Source organism: Heloderma suspectum, chromosome 1 (genome assembly GCF_057233095.1).
Source record: "Heloderma suspectum isolate Gila_16-S chromosome 1, 16-S_ref, whole genome shotgun sequence".
In the NCBI taxonomy this organism is placed as follows: Eukaryota; Metazoa; Chordata; class Lepidosauria; order Squamata; family Helodermatidae; genus Heloderma; species Heloderma suspectum.
Genome location: NC_139458.1, coordinates 336,122,619 through 336,141,152, shown reverse-complemented (window position 1 = coordinate 336,141,152; position 18,534 = coordinate 336,122,619). Strand labels below are relative to the sequence as shown.

At 43.2% G+C, this 18,534-nt stretch overlaps 1 protein-coding gene across 1 annotated transcript in view; it reads right to left on the bottom strand.

The window, feature by feature from the left end:
* ENPP3 (ectonucleotide pyrophosphatase/phosphodiesterase 3) overlaps positions 1-18,534 on the bottom strand; it is a 79,942-nt gene continuing 61,408 nt past the window's right edge. The window contains exons 21-25 of the mRNA XM_084827535.1: positions 15,794-15,932; positions 13,239-13,316; positions 11,023-11,155; positions 7,241-7,397; positions 1-4,927 (exon numbers count right to left, since the gene is read on the bottom strand). Coding sequence (XP_084683661.1) covers positions 4,754-4,927; positions 7,241-7,397; positions 11,023-11,155; positions 13,239-13,316; positions 15,794-15,932 — 681 coding nt within the window. The 3' untranslated portion in view covers positions 1-4,753. The remainder of the gene's footprint in view (positions 4,928-7,240; positions 7,398-11,022; positions 11,156-13,238; positions 13,317-15,793; positions 15,933-18,534) is intronic.

The following is an 18,534-nucleotide window of genomic DNA, read 5'->3' as shown; positions in this document are numbered from 1 at the left end:
TGATAAATGCAATTTTTTATTTATATTCATTTAGAAATGTATTTATGTGCCACATTTTGAGGTACAGCCCTCACAAGGTGGTTTACAGCATAATAATATATACAAAACACATTAAAAACAAAAGAATGTAAACAACTATGAAACAGCAGCATACAAACTAACATAGATAAATTATACTACACAGAACCATGGTTCTTTGCCAGAGTATAAATATGGATAGTTTGGAACTGTAGCTTCACATCTCAATTCATTGAGAATGCCACTATAATTTGTGGCACCTTAAAGACTAATAATTTTTATTGTAGCATCATTTTATTATGGCATTTTGTGGGCTAGAGTCTGATGCATGGAGTATTATCCTAAGTTGGCAGTTAAACACTCGTGTGTGTGTGTGTGTGTGTGTCTGTGGTGGTGGTGGTGGGAATTGTAAGCATTGAGGTTAGAGGGAAATGCAAAAAAGTACAGACTGGGACAATGACATTAAATATCCCAGCATGGGGATGGGAATAACAGTATTGTTTGTTTATTTGATTTGTACCCCACCTTTCTACCAAGAAAATGGCACTCAAGGCAGCTTACAATCATAAAAATTTAATTAAAACTTGATTAAAATTATAATAAAACAAATACATTTTAAAAATTGAGTTAAAAACAACAACAGAATAAAAACAGCTATCAATCGAGCAGACCAGCCAACATGACAAAGGCCTGCTTGAATCAAACTGCTGGTTGGTAACAACACTCCATGTATCCGATTGAGAGGTCTCAGGTCTCTAGTCTGCAAAACCTTATGCCATAATAAAAGGTTAGTCTTTGGGACGCCACAAGACTGTAGTTTTTGCTGCACCGCACTGACATGGCTGTCCCTCTGGAAACTATCATTTGTGCCCTTGTCTTCTGGAGGTGTCCTCTCTCTAATAAATTTTCTCATCCTCATGGATCATGCATTGATATTTGCTACTTCCAAGTTCCTCGCCTCTGCTTATCTATCTCTGTATGTGGAAACCACTGGGGTCTGGCGCCTCCCCATTCCTTCCTCCTGCCAAGTCTAACATCCAATATGGATTGACCATAGATGATTTTTAAAAGGCTTTTACCACAATCATTTATGTCCATTCTGCCATTTCCATCTTGTTTTCTTCCTTTGCTTCTGACTTTCATTCTAAAACATTCCTTAGAGCTCTATAGTGAAATACAGTGTAACCCCCAGTCAAAAACAAGTGTGGCAGCAGGCATGGCACATCATCAAGTAACTTATTGGACAGTGCACCAAGGGAGGACCTCCTTTAAGAAGAGGCAGGAGGCACCCCACTTGCACATACCACAAGGCCCCCTCTGTTTATGACAAACTTTGTTTCTAGCTATCTGAAAGAGTATTGCTCTATCAGTTGAGCAATCAACTAAATAAAGTTATTTATTTATTTATTTATAGCATTTATACCACACTTTTCAATGAGAAAGGCTCCCAGAGCAGCTTACAGATCAATAAAAACAAGACCTGTCCTGGCCCTCAGGCGTTCGAACTAAAAAGATACAACACAAAAGGAAAGAGAGGTGGGGAGGGGAAAGGAAAATAAGAACACACAGGCACCGGCTCTTAAGTCATAAAATCTTATAGAGACTCGCTGAAATGGCTCTAATGCAGCAGATATGATTGGTCTTCTTATCACAACCAGCTAGTATGGAAACAGCTCAAAGAGAGGAGGAGCCAGAAGTTATTGGTCTTTCAGCAGAGCCAATGGAGTTACCCTTCTCCAGTGCTTCCTCTCTCTCCCTCTGCTTCAGCCTGATGGAATGGCTGCAAGTTGATAGGTGGGGGAAAAGCAAAGCCTGCAGCTTGAGTGGCTTTTCAGCAGAGCTGATGACAGCTCTGCTTTCCTCCTCTGCATCAGCCTGATAGAAGTTAGGGAAAGCATCTGTCTGGGATGATTTAGCCAATCGGAATCATGCCCAAGGACAGTTAGGGCTGCCCCAGTTTTTCAATCATACATACTTTCAGACCAAAAGGTGTGCTTTTGAGGTAGCAAAACATTTTCCCTCAATCCTTGCTTTGTACACATTTGCATTATTTCACCCGTTCCTAGACTGCTACAACCTCAGTGCCATTTTCAGGGCTTCTTTTCTCCTACAGCATATGATCATAGCTCATCAGGATTGTGGAGTGAGCATGACAACATCCCTGCACTACACAGCCAGTCAGATCTGGCTACATGATCGAACCACTGGGGAGAAACACAGCCAATTGGATTGCCCTCTGTCTGCATGGCTATACAAACTAGGCATGCTGTAGGACCTGGTTGAGGACCTGTTAGGAAATCAATTCCACTATAGGACACAGGAGCTATCTCTTTCTTACCATTATGTACCACATGGCTCCCTCTGAACAAAACATCAGCTACAGTGCTTTTATGATCCTCTGACAGACTCTGATGGACCATTTGGAAGTCGCTTGGCTGCATGGATTTCTTTTTAGGCCAGGTTAGCCTGGGATGTTTTGATAGACCATCACTACTGTAGACATGATAAGTACCCTTTTACCTTGCAAAAGCATTTTGGTCAGTAATTAGCCCTCAATGAAATCCTGTTCATTTGGTTCATCCTGTTCAACAGTCATTTGGCTATGACTGTGGATGCTTCTAGATGAGGCTTTTATCATACAATCGCCCTGTCTCATTAATAGAATTTTTTTTTGGGGGGGGGGAGCAGGCCACATCATCTACAAGTTGTAACTCTCCTATCCTTTTTCTTTCCATAAAAATCCATTAAGGAGAAAAATCTAGAATAGCTGCACAATGCTTTTTGATTGTTAGCACAGAATCCCGCAGTCTGGAAGCACCCTATAGCTGTTTCAGGTTCATCTTCTGGCAAAAGTTAAGCTTTTGAGGTTTACTAACATAATACTCAAAGCAGCTACTTTTGAAAGATTGACTCTAAAACTCACTGCTACTCATATGAGACTGCATATTGAATTGAGGCATATTTCAAGTGTATGAAGTCAGTGGTAGTTACTAAGTCTTTCCTTTCCAAAAGCTAGAATTTGTGAGGGAATACTGTATTCATTCACATTCCCAGAAAAAGACATTTCTTGCCAAACAGAATTTGGTAGCACAGCTGGACCACTGCACCAGGCAAGGCAGCATTTAAGCCCCAATTTTGTGACTAAATGGCTGGGACTGAGTCTTAATTGGGAAAATACCCAATTCTTCCATGGAGACTAATTGGCAAGGTAACCATGGACCCACTTCAAATGCAGCACTGTGCCAACACAGCAACAAAAATGTCAATTGCTCTTATGAACCAGTTCCTTCTGCATAAGCAAACACAAATTCCCCAGATTTCCATCAAAGGCTACAGATTTACCTGGGAGAAAGCTCCGCAAAACTCAATTGCACTTACTTCTGGCAGCCCCAGCCAGCATGGCCAATGATCAGGAATGCTAGGAGTTGTGCATGATTCCCATTAGCTAAATCAACCCGGACAGATGCTTTCCCTACCTTCCATCAGGATGCAAAATGAAAGTCAAGAAGCAAATTCCTAAGCAAAGATTCTACCACTTATCTATCTGGTTTCAACCAACCTGGTTTCAACCAAGCAAATCCTTCAGGTTGCAGGATAGCATTACACTGTGCAGCAATCCATACCAATGGGCTAGCAAGGAAGCTCACTGTTGCAGAGAGATTGAAATGATGTACCTTGTTGCTACTGACCGACTGTTGACAAGACTAGCTGGTGGCCTAGTAGCATTTAGTTGAGAAACCTATTGTGCAGTTGGCTGAATGCAAGTGATAAATAATAATAGTCTACTGGTAATTCATGCTGGGGGAGTTCACCTCACCTGTTCCCATTTACAATGCAACTTGATAAGAAAGCATAAGCAAATGTGCATTGTATCTTGGAAGTCTGCAGAGGGTGAGTTTGGAAAATCCATTAACAGTCAATACTGATGTGAATGAGCCAGGAGATCCCTGCACTGGGGGGCAAATCCTAAGATAACTTAAAGGAGTTCATGGAAGGAACGTTTCCTGACCTTCCTCCCCCAGCAGCCGCCTGCCCAGGACGCCCCCCTGACACTCTGAAGAGGCATTTGAGGGCACCTGCAGGTTCCTTCCATGAACATCCTTGAGTTAATTTATCTTAGGATCCAAGCCAACAACAATAATAGATGCCTGAAGCTGTAAAAATTAAACATACATTTATTATTCATAATTCTGGCTGCTTTTTATTGAACAATGTGCTTTACAATCTTTATCTTGTGTTATTTTGTTTTTATTTTGAAACTGAAGCCTGAAGTCCTTGTATCATCAAAATGGAATGGGGCTGGGTGGAGAAGAGAACTGCAGGAAACAATGCGGAATATGCAGCTTGGGGGAAACTGAGTGAGGTTTTTTCCTTTTTCCTGTATTTGTTTCACTGTCTTAATAAACTGAAGGTCTGTAATTGATTTATGCTTTCAACGGGTTCTCCCAGCTAACAAGAAAGAAGCTTATTTATCTAGAGGTGCTTCCAGGGGAGGCTTTTGTTGAGCAATCATCCTGCCTCATTCACAGGATTTTACAGGCGGCCCAGATGATGTTGTCTTCAATGTGTAGCCTGCCTGTGTTTTCCCACTGCTTCTTCAGTCTTTTTCTTTCCAGAAAAGATCCGTTAAGGTGGAAAATATCAAATTGTTGAACTATACCTTTTGATTGGTAGCACTAGGAGCCACCCCTCTGGCAGCATCCAGGATGTAAGTTCCCTAATAAATCACACATGTTCAGTAAATAAGCGTTTCAAATGTTGGCAGAAATGTCTTCAGTTGCAGAATTTCTGGGAGAGGCCGACTGCTCCTCTGGTAAAAATCCAGACCTGTCAGAAGTTCCACATCACGGACACGTGCTGTATGAGCCTGTATTCTTTCTTCAACCCACAGGTACTCTGGAAGCTTTTCCTGATAAAGCAAATCAGCATAAAATTGAAGATCTGCACTGACAGGCAACAAAGGAGCTTAAAGATGGTGCAAGGAATTTCAGCCTATTGTTGCCTTTCATCATTTTTCCTTATAAATTGCTAGAGCCCAGCAACAGGGATCACTGAATATTGCCTTTGCTCCTGGAGCTTGCTCACTGCCTTATCATAGTTGATTTTCTCTGCCATGAACAGTACAATGTACTATGATGCATGAGGGCTAACAAACAAGGCAAGCCCTCTATGTCATCTTTGGGAAGAAGGATGGGAGGACTGGAGGCAAGGGCTGGGAGCAAACGGAAGCGGCAAAAAACAAAGCACTACTGGAAGGAACGGCTTTTGCTTGAGCTATTGCCACTCCTTAAGTAGTGTTCATGTTCTGCCACGTGCTTCACAGAGCTTCAGAGCTCAAATCACATACACATTTTCAAGTGCTTTTAATAACCATTCAAGAATCTTCTCCCTACTTTGGTTACTGTGCATTACAACCATTCGGATGTTATGCTTTTCCGACTCCAAATCATGCCACACCCACTCTGGGTAGGGATGTCCAGATTTTGTGAAGCTCATCCCACTTGTGTTTTGTGGATTGTGTGGTGTTATTTGTTCCGGTGTCCATACACGGACAGATCTGAATTCTTTTTTGTTATGTTGAAAAATATGCAAATAATTCTGTAAGAGGATTTGCAACAATTTACGTAATTTCTATTAGTATGCAACATTTAGCGCATTGTCCCCCATTTGATTCCACTTTTCCCCACATATATTTACCAGTCTCAGTAGAAACTTGCATATTTTCCTATGAATAAATTTGCATATATTTTGGGAAATTAAGTCCACAGACCCCACACAGCCTGAGGGCGATTTGCAGCGTCAGATTCTTAGAAATCCGAGCTCATTTTAGTCCATCTCGAATTTCTCCAGGATCCCTAACTCTGGGTAGTGTGAGAGAATACATTTCCCTGCACATTTGTATGGCCTGCAGCTAGACTCGGATGAAATCCCACCCTAACAGGCTTGGTGGCAGTCTGACAGTGCACAACCTCCCTTTTTGTAATACCTAACCATTCCTCTGCCATTTTCCTCCAGTGGTCTCCTACATTTGGTTTTCAGTGAAACTGACAAAGGGGAAATCCTTGTCAATTTCACAAATGCCTCATCATTGTGGATTTTAAAAATACTAATAATGATAATCAAGTATTACTATTCAAACCAGCACTAAGGCAAGGGAAAAGAACATGCTAGTGAAACTGACAACACTTTTCACCAATCATGTCAATTTCACTGGAGACTAGAAGAGGGAGTCCCTGAAAGAAACAGCCATGTCTCATATGCCCATGGTCATGTATAAGGTGGTGACAAAATCAGGTAAGGGAGGCACACCTGCTAAAAATACACTTCCACACAGGGAATAGAGGTTAAAATGTGCAAAAGCATACAACTCTGTAGGAAAAATGTTAGGTCAAGGGGCAAGATGCACTTCAGATAGACTGCTGTTCACAAGTGACACAAATAGAGGTGTGAAGGCCTGAGGAAACATTAAACAAAATTCAGGGAATTTTTTGTCTTTGGAAAAATGGATTCCTCCCCCTGCCCGCCCTATTTCTAGGCCTTCTAGATACAAGTAACACAATTCTGTGTTGAAATGTGGTTGTAATCCACCTTTCTGCATGCCATTGATCAGTTTAAAAACCTGATGAATGCACATTTAAAACTGCATTTCTGACTTTCACAAATATGTACTAACAGCAAGAGAAAGTCCCAAATATGATGTAAGTGGCACAAATGAAATTGGCCCAGTTGAAAATACTCAGTTCTTTGAACACTTTAGAATGTTCAAAGGGATGGATAGATATTTAGATTGTTTTAAGGATTACAACTACAAATAGATATGATTATTGCATTGTTATAATTATTACAACAATCCTGTATGGTCAGTAGTATTATTTTCATATTGGAGATGGGGAGCTAGGGCTGAGTTCATGGCATAAGTGAGATTTGAATGAGGGACTTCTGATTTGTAGTCTAGCCTCTTATCTAGCTCCCAGTTACAGTTAAAAAAACCAAGTGATGCAAATAACAGGGGAGACATCTTGTCTAATTACTGTGTCGTGTGTTCTTTGCTACTGAACACTACCACAGTCAAGACATTGGGCTAAAAACCAGTCATCTCGAATGATCTATTAGGCTAGGTCTTGTGTTGTGTTTCTATTGGAAACTAAAGAAAGTTTATAGAAATCATCACATAACCAATATCAAAAGCAGGGTTGTCTGAAGTGAACGATGTCATACTTACAGCACAGCTCTCAGTGTTGTCAGGACGATGAGGAAGAATAAAAGGCAGAACATTCAGTGAGCCTGAGCAGTTCACTGGAGTATTGGACTGATCCTCACAGCTAGTCAGCACAACGTAGTAATGGGTTGGGATGGGAATCTGTGTGTTGCCTACGTGCCTACAAAAGAACATCCGTTAAAGGCTGGTCACCAAAATCTAGACTTAAAAAATAATATTTATACCATTCTGCTCAGTGACATCACAATTACCGTCCCCAACCTGGTGCTCTCCAGATGTTTTGGATGACAACTCCCAGCATTACTGAGAGTAATGCTGGCTGAGGCTGATGGGAGCTGACGTCCAAAACAACTGGAGGGCAGCAGGTTGGGACAGGCTGACCTACCCTGTGGTAATATTTCATGTTATTGGCTTGGATTCTAAGTTCTCATGGATGTTTCACCTGATCAGATGGGGGATGGAGTGATGTTTTATTATTCCCTCTTCCCCCTGCAACTCCCTGTGCCACACAAAAAACTGCTCTAAAGGAGCTGGGGCTAATCTACCACAGTGGGTATACAATCACATCACTATAACTGACCTGTGTTCTTTCCCTCCCCTTTCTTTTTCTTTCCTTACTCTATGAAAGACTACATCCTGGTCCTCAGTGCTCATGTTATCTCCTCAGTCATTGCATTTCTCTCCCATGGAGAGATCAACTCCATATGTGGATGTGGTAGGAAAACTGAGTGCTAGTTCGCACTCAGGATTACACTGTTACATAAGAAGACTGGATTTACCTAACCAATAATTTTCAGTTTGAGTAACTGAAGTTCAGTTGTCAAAGAGAGTTGCAGTGCTATGCAAAATCTTAACCAATAGAGGTGTCAGGGTGGAAACTGAGCCCATAGAACCCCAGAGCAGTTCTGATTCTGAGGAGGAACAGCAATCTGTGGGAGAGGAGCCCGCTCATCCCTCACAGGCACAGCAGCTGGCAGAGATTCCTCCTGCCAGCATTCCTGAGATAGATAGTGACCCTGGCAGCGAGAGACTGCAGGAGGGGGGCTTGCTAGATGCTCAACGCAGACGCAGGGAGCGACGAGCGATGGAGGGCGCGGAAAGGAGGCGTAGCGCCTGTTTGGCGTGCAAGCAACGGTGGCGTCCCATGGACCCAAGGGAAAGAGGGAAGAACTCTCCCTAGCCCATAAGTTCAGGGTCTGCAAATGATTCTCCTTCAAATGGGGACCAACTGCCTAACCCAGAGCATAGGCTACTCTGCTGTTCCTTGCTTAGTCGCTGGAGATTAGCATCTGAAAGAGTCATTAAGTTGTAAAAGGATTAAAGCCTTGAAAAGAATCCTTTTGTCTGTGTCTTGAGTTGGCTATTGGAGTAGACTGAAAGAGGCCCCTAGGGAGCTTCTGACAGGAGGTAAACTATTTTAGAAATTTTAAAGTCAAGCAGTAATTCCACTGAAGTTCATTGATAGTTGTATCTGAGACCAAAAGGCTCCAAAAATAAATGCTTTCTTTTCAGTTTGTTGATATTTGAAACTGAATTAATATTTAACAATTTTTAAAAAATTAAAGGAACCATGAGAGTTAAATTTGGATGCTCCTGGAGTTAGGATGGGTTCCCCCTGCCCTTGAAACTGCTGATAAACAAAATACCAATGACACATGCCCCATAATGCACAGGTTTAATCCCTGTGTGAGCTCTCCATTCAAGAAGTGGATTGGGTTATCTTGCCATGACTAATTCTGTACAGATTTTAACATGTTTATGGAAGCTTGTAAGCAGCACCATGTGGCTGACAGACATTAAAACCCTTTGACTGGAAGGAAGTTCTAGTCTGTCATCTCGGCCCATCCTCCTACACTGTGGCAGAAATTCTTTCCCTCTGTCCAAACCATCCTTGAAAAATGTGGCATCAAGTCTAGTCTAGAAGACAGCAAATCTTGTAACACCAATGCCACAAACCTTGAAGCACCTATTTGCATTGCCAAACTGCTCAAAACTCGTAAAGCTTCTTTTCTGTGTGTATTTAGTAATACCTTTGTAGATAATTCATCATCCACTGCTTCAGTCACCAGAGTGTACTCTTTCTAACCAGCCCATCCTATGTCATTCAAAGTACATAACAGATTTTTATCCATGTATTTTGACTAGAATACTGACCGATAACTCTAGATGATTTTTTTTCCTATATCATTCATGTGCCATCTACATATATATGTTTCTGCAACAGATGCATACTGTAACAGCAGTCAAGTAATTGTTTGTCTTACTTATGCATTTGCTGAATCCATTTTGATCTTGCTTTCAGTAAATACATTCCATTCATTCAAAAACAAACAAACTAGCATTTGGTAGGTAATACTTTTGACCATAATTTGTTCTCCTGAGAACACTTAAATTAAGATATTTATTCCATTAACTTCACTGGGCTTTACACATCCATATGCACAGTAAACCACTCTGATTTTTTTTTAATTAAAGGGTGATATGTAAATATCTGAAAATAATAATGGGTTGGATCCAGATTAAGTTATGCTTCGAGTAAATTCATTAAAATCAATGGGACTTAAAGTTAGGATTGGCAATTATGAGCAAAAGTGGAAAACAATTGGGAAGAGGAGGATTTCTCCTGAGAGTTCTAAATGTGGTTGTAATTGCTGTCCTGGTGGCTGATGGGGCTGCTACATCTCCCTCCACCCTGCCCCACTTCTCTGCAATGGCTGCTGTGGCCTTGCCAGCAAAGCGCTCTCTTTCTGACTCTCTTGCGTCCTCTCCTCTCTGCTTCCCCCCTCCCTCCCTCCTTGGCACCTGAAATGCTGGAAAATATAACCTTCTCAGGGGCCCATGATGTCATCAGGTACCCTGGGAAAATGACATTTCCCATTAGGGGAGGGACAAGAGGAATAGAGAAAGAGAACAGGAGGAGAGGAGAGGAACACTTTAATGTCTCTTCCTTCTTCTTCCCATCACCACCATCACTGGTGATCCAGAGTAATGGCAGTTAAAACTGTAAACAGCAGCCAGGAACAGAGAGCAGGGGGTTCTTATCCGGCTCAGACTAACATGGGAGCCAGAGATGTCATCAGGAGTCAAAACAGTCACCTCATTTTTTTTAAATAAACCATTTTGAGTTGCTGAAGTACATAATATCAGCCAAGGAACTACAAAGCTTGGCGACATGTTGCTACTGAATAACTGTTTATGTGATGGTAGATTGATACAGGGCTATCTGACTAACACAAACGCCTTTTTCATGTTTGGTGGGTGTGTCAGTGCTACATGAGGAGGATGTTACATGGGGATGGAACATGAGGAGGAAGAACAGGGACGCATGTGCAAGCTCCATTATCCTCTGTCACCTTTCTTGTTGTGCTCTACACATGGACTGCAACTGTGTGCAGTGAAGGCTGGTGGCTCCAATGTCAATGGGGCGGTGCATCTGCTCCGGGTCAGAACACCTTGGATAGCTCCTTTAGAGTTCTGACTGGTTCTGACTGAAACCTGGAGCAGATTCACCACCCCACAGGCATTGGAGCCACCACCCTGCACTGACTGTATGCAGGGGGGAGCCTCTTCTATTCATGGAGGATCTCCCCGAGATTTAGAATCCAGACTTTCCAGTCGCTTGATTCCGTTCTACTGCTGAAGCTGAGCAGCTTGGTCCTGTAAGCTGCCTGGATGGGAGACTGCTTGAGAATCATATATAAACCCCTCTAAATTCAGTGGAGGAAGAGTAAAAATTTAAGGCCATGCTTTACCTTTAAACTGGTTACTTTTTCCCCTTTACTTACTGTGTAATGAGATCAAGAGAATCAAAGTGTCCATCATAATTATAATCAAAAATAGGCCCACTGATCACATTCAGTCCATTCCTCTCCATAGCATATTTTGGAAGTAGCGTACTATGGAAGTAATCCCATAATCCTGTGGTTAGGAGTACATCAAGATAGAATCAGCTACGAGGGGAACCATTTTCTGCTATATCTACTGTGCTGACAACCTCCAGCTACTAAATCTCTCATTCACATTTGGCTCAAAACAAGGGCTTCTGAGAATCTTAAAAAAAGAAAACCCAAAAGGTGACAATTGCATAGTACTGGGTTTGTCGACTTCTGCTAGGCTTTAGCTCTTGTGAGCCCTGGATGAAATGAAGCCTCGTATCCATTCTGACTGAGAATGGAAGTATCAAATCCCAGCTCTAACAAGCACATAGAACTCCACCTGGATCAAAGGCTCAGCTCCCCAGTGCCAAGAAGCCTGAGCCAGTCAAGGCTGACATTTTTAAATCTTCCACATGGTAGCTGGAAGAGCAGCATCCACTGGGTGAAATCCTCCCAGTCATGTCCCACCCAGGATCCCCTTCAGATACACAAGGCAGGCTGGCAGGAAAGGATTAGCCACATCCTCACCACTTTTTACCTTCCTAAAATAAACTCCCATGCTGATTGCCCTTCTTCTTGGGCACCTCCTGCGCCTATGGGTCAATCAAGATCACCCCAATCAAACAGAAGAAAATGTGTCATAATGCACACTTTGATTTCTTCTTCTTCTTCTATCTTTGATCAGCGTAAGACACTTGATTGATTACCACAGGGACCTTGATGTAAATCTATTTGCACTGATAGATTATTCAGTATAAATGGTAGGTAGACCAGTATTGTGGTTTAGGTTTTGTTTTCATATTTTATCACGCATACTCACTGCTTTCCTTTGCTATTTTTACCTTTATCTTGATAAACTTTACTTAATTGGACTACTGGGCTGGACTAGGTTCATAATTATACCTTCCAGGGATGTTTTGTCCCCCACTTCACCACCAGCACCACAATCCCTAGACCGTTTGTGCAATGCTTTATCAAACAAGGATGCAATCCTATGCATGTTTAGACAGAAAAAAAAGTCCTACAGCTCCCAGCATGCCCTAGCCAATATGGCTGGCTGGGGAATGCTGGGACTGGTAGGGCCTTTTTCCTGTCTAAACATGCATAGAATTGCACTCTAAGATATGGAGGGAGAGAAGGAAAGACTGTCTGATTGCTCAGGCAGTCTAAATTGGGAACATAGATAGTTGTCTTCCTACTCCCCAGTAAGCACTCTGAGAGTTGGAGGAAGCCTTCTTGCCCTGGCTTGAGTTAACTAGATGTGGTGGCAGGGAAGAGAGAGCAAGAGATAGGTAGCACACGGCCAGTGAGATACACTACCTGGCTGGTGCTGGAATGGCTGCCCTACATCTTGACGCCAAGTCTCCTCAGTGAACATCTCTGCTGCCCATCCAAGGCATGCCCAACAACTGACAGGACCACCTATCTAAAGTACCTGTAATAGGCCACAAAGCAAGCAAGGGTAAAACCTGCCTTCTTGGATGTGCCTGGCTGCCATAAAACTGTCCCCAGGGTCCCCTAAAATGTCACTTAAAACATTTTGTTGCCTGAGGTGAAGAACAAGGTGGCACCCTACCCCCATTTGACATACAGAGCAGGCCAGACTGGCAATTGAACCTTATATCAACAGTGGCAATGAGAAGGCATCCTCTACCATACCTGAGGGCAGCAGACTAGCTTCGGGGGGTGGGGAGGCACTTGGAACACACAGCTCTCTCTTTCAATACACCACTTACCCTTGGCATCTGCCACCTGAGGCAGCTGCCTCACCCTACCTAATGGTAGGGCTGTCATGACCATCCGCACTGTCTCACTGGAGTATGTAACTTCTTAAAGGAATTTCTCCATTACTCTGTGTCATAGGAATTGTCCTGATCTTTTAAAATTAGGGCAACCTCTGCAGTGAGGGAAATATTCATTCAAGACCAGCCTGATAGGTCAACACTGCACCACCTAGGGGACATGGAAGTTGTGTGCCTGTCCTTACAAAGAAAGGTCAGCCCATGGAGCTATTAGAGGAATGAAGCAATATGGCTTCAGCTTCCCTGTCCCTTGGGACATGAAAGCATCAATTCGTTAGCAAAGTATGCTGCATCAAAATGTAGGTCAATATTCTCAGAACTTACTTTTGAATTCTTTGTACATGGGAACAATGTTGCTGGTAACTAAAGCATCATATTGTTCAAGACCCGATGAATTGAAGTCTATGAAAAAGAATGGCCTGCATTAATAAGCTGAACACGGTTTTGTTTAAAAAAACTGAAGGCTTCGTTCATTAAAATATCACTTCAATTTTATTATTTAAGGTCCTGCCTGGACTATCCCATGCAGACATGGGATCAAAGGCAGAGGAAACAGACAGCTACACATGGGACCTGCAACAAAACGTTGCTGCATGGAGTACTCCTGTTTAGGGTTCCAGCCAATCAGACATGCCTTTTTCCAGGACACTCCATTCCCTGACCCTGATAGCCAGGATTCCATGGTAACTAAACATGCTCAGTTCTCAATAGGTTGTTTTGGGTTTCTCTCCCCCACCCCACAAAAATATTTTTTACGGGGTAAAGATTTATCGTACTTCTGCAAAGCTTAAAGTTCCCACAAGTCTGCCAATACCTCCCTTTTGTTTACGGATGGTGACATTTTGGCTGCGTAAGAATCCACACTTGGAGAACGAGTTTGCTATTAGTATACAGGCTAGAACAAAAATAACCTCCTTTTAAATCATAGCTGCCAAGTTTCTCAGTGAGATGTGATCCAAGGAGCTTGAGGATACATTCCCACATGCACGTTTATCACTCCCAAACTGAAATATCAAGTGATGGCTTGCATGGGTGGAGCACCCACCACAGGTCAAACATGACAGACCTGTGTTGGTCCTGGCTGTGTGGGCAAAGCAACTTGATGGTGGGTCTCTGCATCCTCCAGAAAGGGTCAGTGGTGCACTTAGAGCAGGACTTTGGGCAAACATCCAGGGCTCCACTCAGCAGAATGAGCAGGCGGGCCCCCAAATACAGCAAGGCTGGCATACCCCATGCAGAAGTAAGTGAAGTGCATTACTGTGTAAAGAGCCCCCAGTGGAGGCTGCTGGTTCCGATGACAGTGGGGAGGTGAATCCACTCCGGGTTTCAGTCAGAACCAGTCAGAACTCTAAGGAAGCTAGCCAAGGTGCAAAGCCCCACCTCCACCAGTTTCAACCATCAAATCCTGAGTGTACAATGCCTAACTGCACCACTGGTACGGCTGGGCCCAGGGGAATTCAAGAGGGGATGTTGAACCCTCCTAATAGTTAATTTTACTGTAAGCCCAAACACACATTACTTTAAATCTGTGTCTAGCAGCTATGTCATTTTTTCCTCTTCATTTTTACTCTTGAGTAGGCATGAGGGGGCAATCTGGATTGGGACCCTGACATGAGAGTGAGGAGGCTTTTTTAGGATCCAGATCAAGGGCCCAGCATCTACTGTAGAGGAAGGTTGTCAGAGAAATCTGTAATGGACTCTAGGGATGGCGGAGAAGTCCGCCACAGATCTCGGTGAGGCCAAATGCCAGTGCATTCGGCCCCCTGAAATCCGTGGTGGAACGAAGCCCCACGCCCCCCACCCCGCAAAATGGGCCCGGAATGGAGCACCTACCTGCTGCCATCCGCGCTGCATTGCGAATGGCGGCCACGTCTGTGGCCACCATTTGCTTCTTCCATATAGCCGTGATAGGCTATGTAAATACTTACATAGCCTATCACAGCTAATGCAGGGATGCCATTTGCATCCCTGCAGAAGCCGTGATAGGCTACGTAAGTATTTACGTATACTATCATGGCAAAACTAAGGGAACGCAAATGGCGGCGGAGCCGGACGGAGAGAATTTCAGGGGGAGGGATGGAGCGCCTCCCCCCCACAGCGAATAATACCCTTCGAAAAGGTAAGTGACTTTCGTACATCCCTAACGAATTCAGATGAGTTTGGATTTTTATGAATCTGACCTGAGGATCCTGCAGCAGACTGGCTTTTCCCAAGTCACGGGGATTCCACAGACTTGTGGACCAGTTTGTCACTTTTGAGGGGGATTTGCGCTAATTTGCATTCGTGCGTGTGCACAAGTGTGCATTGGTGCTGATGTGAATTAGCACAAACAGAACGAAATTTGGGGGGCAGGGAAATCTGATTCCATCACTGAGCAGACGACAGAATGAAAGACGCCTGACAATCTGTGAAACACAGGCGGAATGGATTTAACAAAATCCATACATCCCTCCTGTAGAGTAAATGGAAAGAAAGAAAGAAAGAAAGAAAGAAAGAAAGAAAGAAAGAAAGAAAGAAGATCTAGCTGCTAGACACACATTTAAAGTAATGTCTTCTTTGGCCTAACTGGTGCCTTTGTTACAGAGCTTTCATATCTTCTTACCCAATGAAAATATAAACCATTTCAACAAACATATTTGAATATGACCCCAGGGGCCCTGTGGTCTGGCACCACAAAATGGAAGGACAACTATATTGCAAAGCTATTCTTCTTTCAGACAAGAGACAGCACTGAAATCTTCTCTCGTTTTCCTTTTTTCTTCCTGAATGCCACGCTTATCCCAAGAGGGTTGCTTCAGTGCCATGTATATGTTTAAACACTCAGCCACATCCAGCTGATTAAAACATTATGCTCTTTCTATATAAAGAGCACTACTAACTGGGAGGATAGAGGAAACCGTGGGTGATGTTCAGGTCTGGCTGGTAGCTGGAGCAGTTTTGGCTCTGAGCTGCAGGGATTCGAACATCAGGCCGCAGACAGTCTGGAACGGTGGGAGGAAGAGAAGGAGCATCTCCCCACTGGAAGGGGAAAGGGTGAAAAAGAGAGAGAGAGAGAATATTACACCCACGGTCGTGGCTAACCTAAAGTTTTGCGACTTCCTAGCCTAGCTTTCATTGATTCTTTCTTTTCCTATTTTTATAATGAATCATGACAGTACTAAAAATAGAAATGGATATCTCCCCTTCCCCCTCCAGACTGTTTATTCCTTGGTTCTGCTGCATTTCAATAATGTATGGGTGGAAAAAAGGCAGGAGGAGACTTTGGCCCAATATAAGCCATAGCAGTAAGATCAAAGAAGCTGCACTTCAGATTAAAACTATAATATATTTGCCCCCTGTGGCTTTCCCAAAAGCGAAATGTGTCTGTCTGTAACAGACAAGTTAAGAGGGGTGACTCACACGGGGATGCTGCAGGAATCTGCAATGGATTCTAATTAGTTCAGGTTTCTATGAAATTCCGCAGCAGACCGTCTTTTTCCACAATCCGATCACACAGATTCCACAGATTTGTGGACCGGTTTTTCACTTTTGTGGGAGACTTGCACTAATGTGCATTTGCACAAGTGGACATTAGCACTAATGCACATTACTACATAATTAGAACAAAATTCTGGTTTAAAAAAATCAATTCCATCAATGGGCAGACAACAAAGCGAAAGACGTCTGACAATCTGCAAAACACAGGCAGAATGGATTTAATAAAATCTGCGCATCCCTAGACTCACACAAGGGCTTCATAGAGGTTATTCATTTCTGAAATACATAATATGTGTTATTTCCCTGACATGGAATCAAGAAATATATGCATAAAAGTGGAGATGAATGCTAGTGGCAAATGAATGCATTATCCCTCCACTGTTGCTGTGTGGTGATCTAAGTAGAGGGGGTGGTCCTGCCATTACTGGAAGTAGGGATAGCCTTAGAGCAGCAGCAAGCAACCTTTTGGGCCTATAGGCACATTTGGAAATTTAACACACTCTCCTGGACATAACCATAAAATGTTACAAAGGACAAGTAACCTGCCCAGAGGCCTTTGTGGGAAATTAAGATGGCAGCAGCTAGAGGCTCTCAATTCATTTTTAAGCAATCCCAGCTGCCAGGAAGAAAATATAAAAATCTTTGTCAACAAAAATTAGGAGGAGTAAGGTGTTTGGGTGGGCACAAAGGAAGGTGTGTGGGAGCACATTGGTGCCCATGGGCACCACGTTGCCTATCCCACTGGCCTGCAAGGGGCGCATCAGCAGCCCTCTCTGGCCTGCCTTTCACCCTCTCTCCACCTTGCTTGATACTCAACAGCAGTGTCTAGGAAATGCTTTCAGCACCACCCCACACACCACTACTGAAAAATGTGAAGATCGCATAATCACAGATTGCACATTGCCATCAATGCCAATGCGGTTGTGCCCATGAAACATTTTTAGTTGTCCATAGTCTTTGTTTTCAGTGGATATATTCTGTTACCCCTCTTGCATCAGTCATCATAAATATCAGTTTGCCTATTCAGTTTTATTTTCAATCTCACCCCATTCTTCTTTGTTTTATTACGAGATCAGTCTACTTCTTTAAGATGTTATAAAACAATTATACCCATCACCCAGGTTCTTTAAAATGTTTTGAACTCTTTTAATTTATGTTTTTACATTACATGTTGAAATTACCTGATCATACAGTATATACTATGAAGTCCTCATGTAACAAATGAGGTGGGAGGAAAAGGAACAAGCACTGGCAAAAGAAAAAGCAAAAGCAATGGATCGCTGAAGTAACAGCTAAGAGGACAGGTGTGGGCAGAAGACAGATCTCCAGATGTTTTGGACTTCAGCTCTCAGAAGCCCCTGCCAGCATGGCCAGTAGTCAGAAATGCCGAGAGCTGAAGTCCAAAACATCTGACGATCTACTTTCTGCTCACGCATGAGGCAAGAAATAAAAACAAATGTGTCAAGCAAGGTCATGATGGCTGGCAATAATGCAGTCCAACACATCTAAGAACATAAGAAGAGCCCTGCTGGATCAGAACAAGGGTCCATCTAGTCCAGCATTCTGTTCACACGGTGGCCAACCAGCTGCCTGTTGGAAACCCACAAGTATGACATGAGTGCAATAGTAGTCTCCTGCCCAAGTTCCTCAGCAACTGGTGTACTTAGGCATACTGTCTCTGATGCTGGAGGTAGCACAAAGCCATCAGGACTAGTAGCCATTGATAGCTTTCTCCTCCGGGAATTTGTCTAACCCCCTTTTAAAGCCATCCAGATTAGTGGCCATTACTGCATCCTGCGGTAGCGAATTCCATTATTTAACCATGTGCTGTGTGAAAAAGTACTTCCTTTTCTCTATCCTGAATCTCCCACCAATCAGCTTCATGGGATGGCCCTGGGTTCTAGTATTATGAGAGAGGGAGAAAACTGTCCCCCTCTCCACATTCTCCACACCATGCATAATTTTGTACACCTCTATCATGTCTCCCCTTACTCGCCTTTTCTCCAAGCTAAACAATCCCAGCTGTTGCACCCTCCCCTCATAGGGGAGTTGCTCCAGCCCCCTGGTCATTTTAGTTGGAGGGCACCTGGTTGAGGAAGGCTGTTATACCCACCTACCTAGGAGTACGCCCCATTGAATTCGA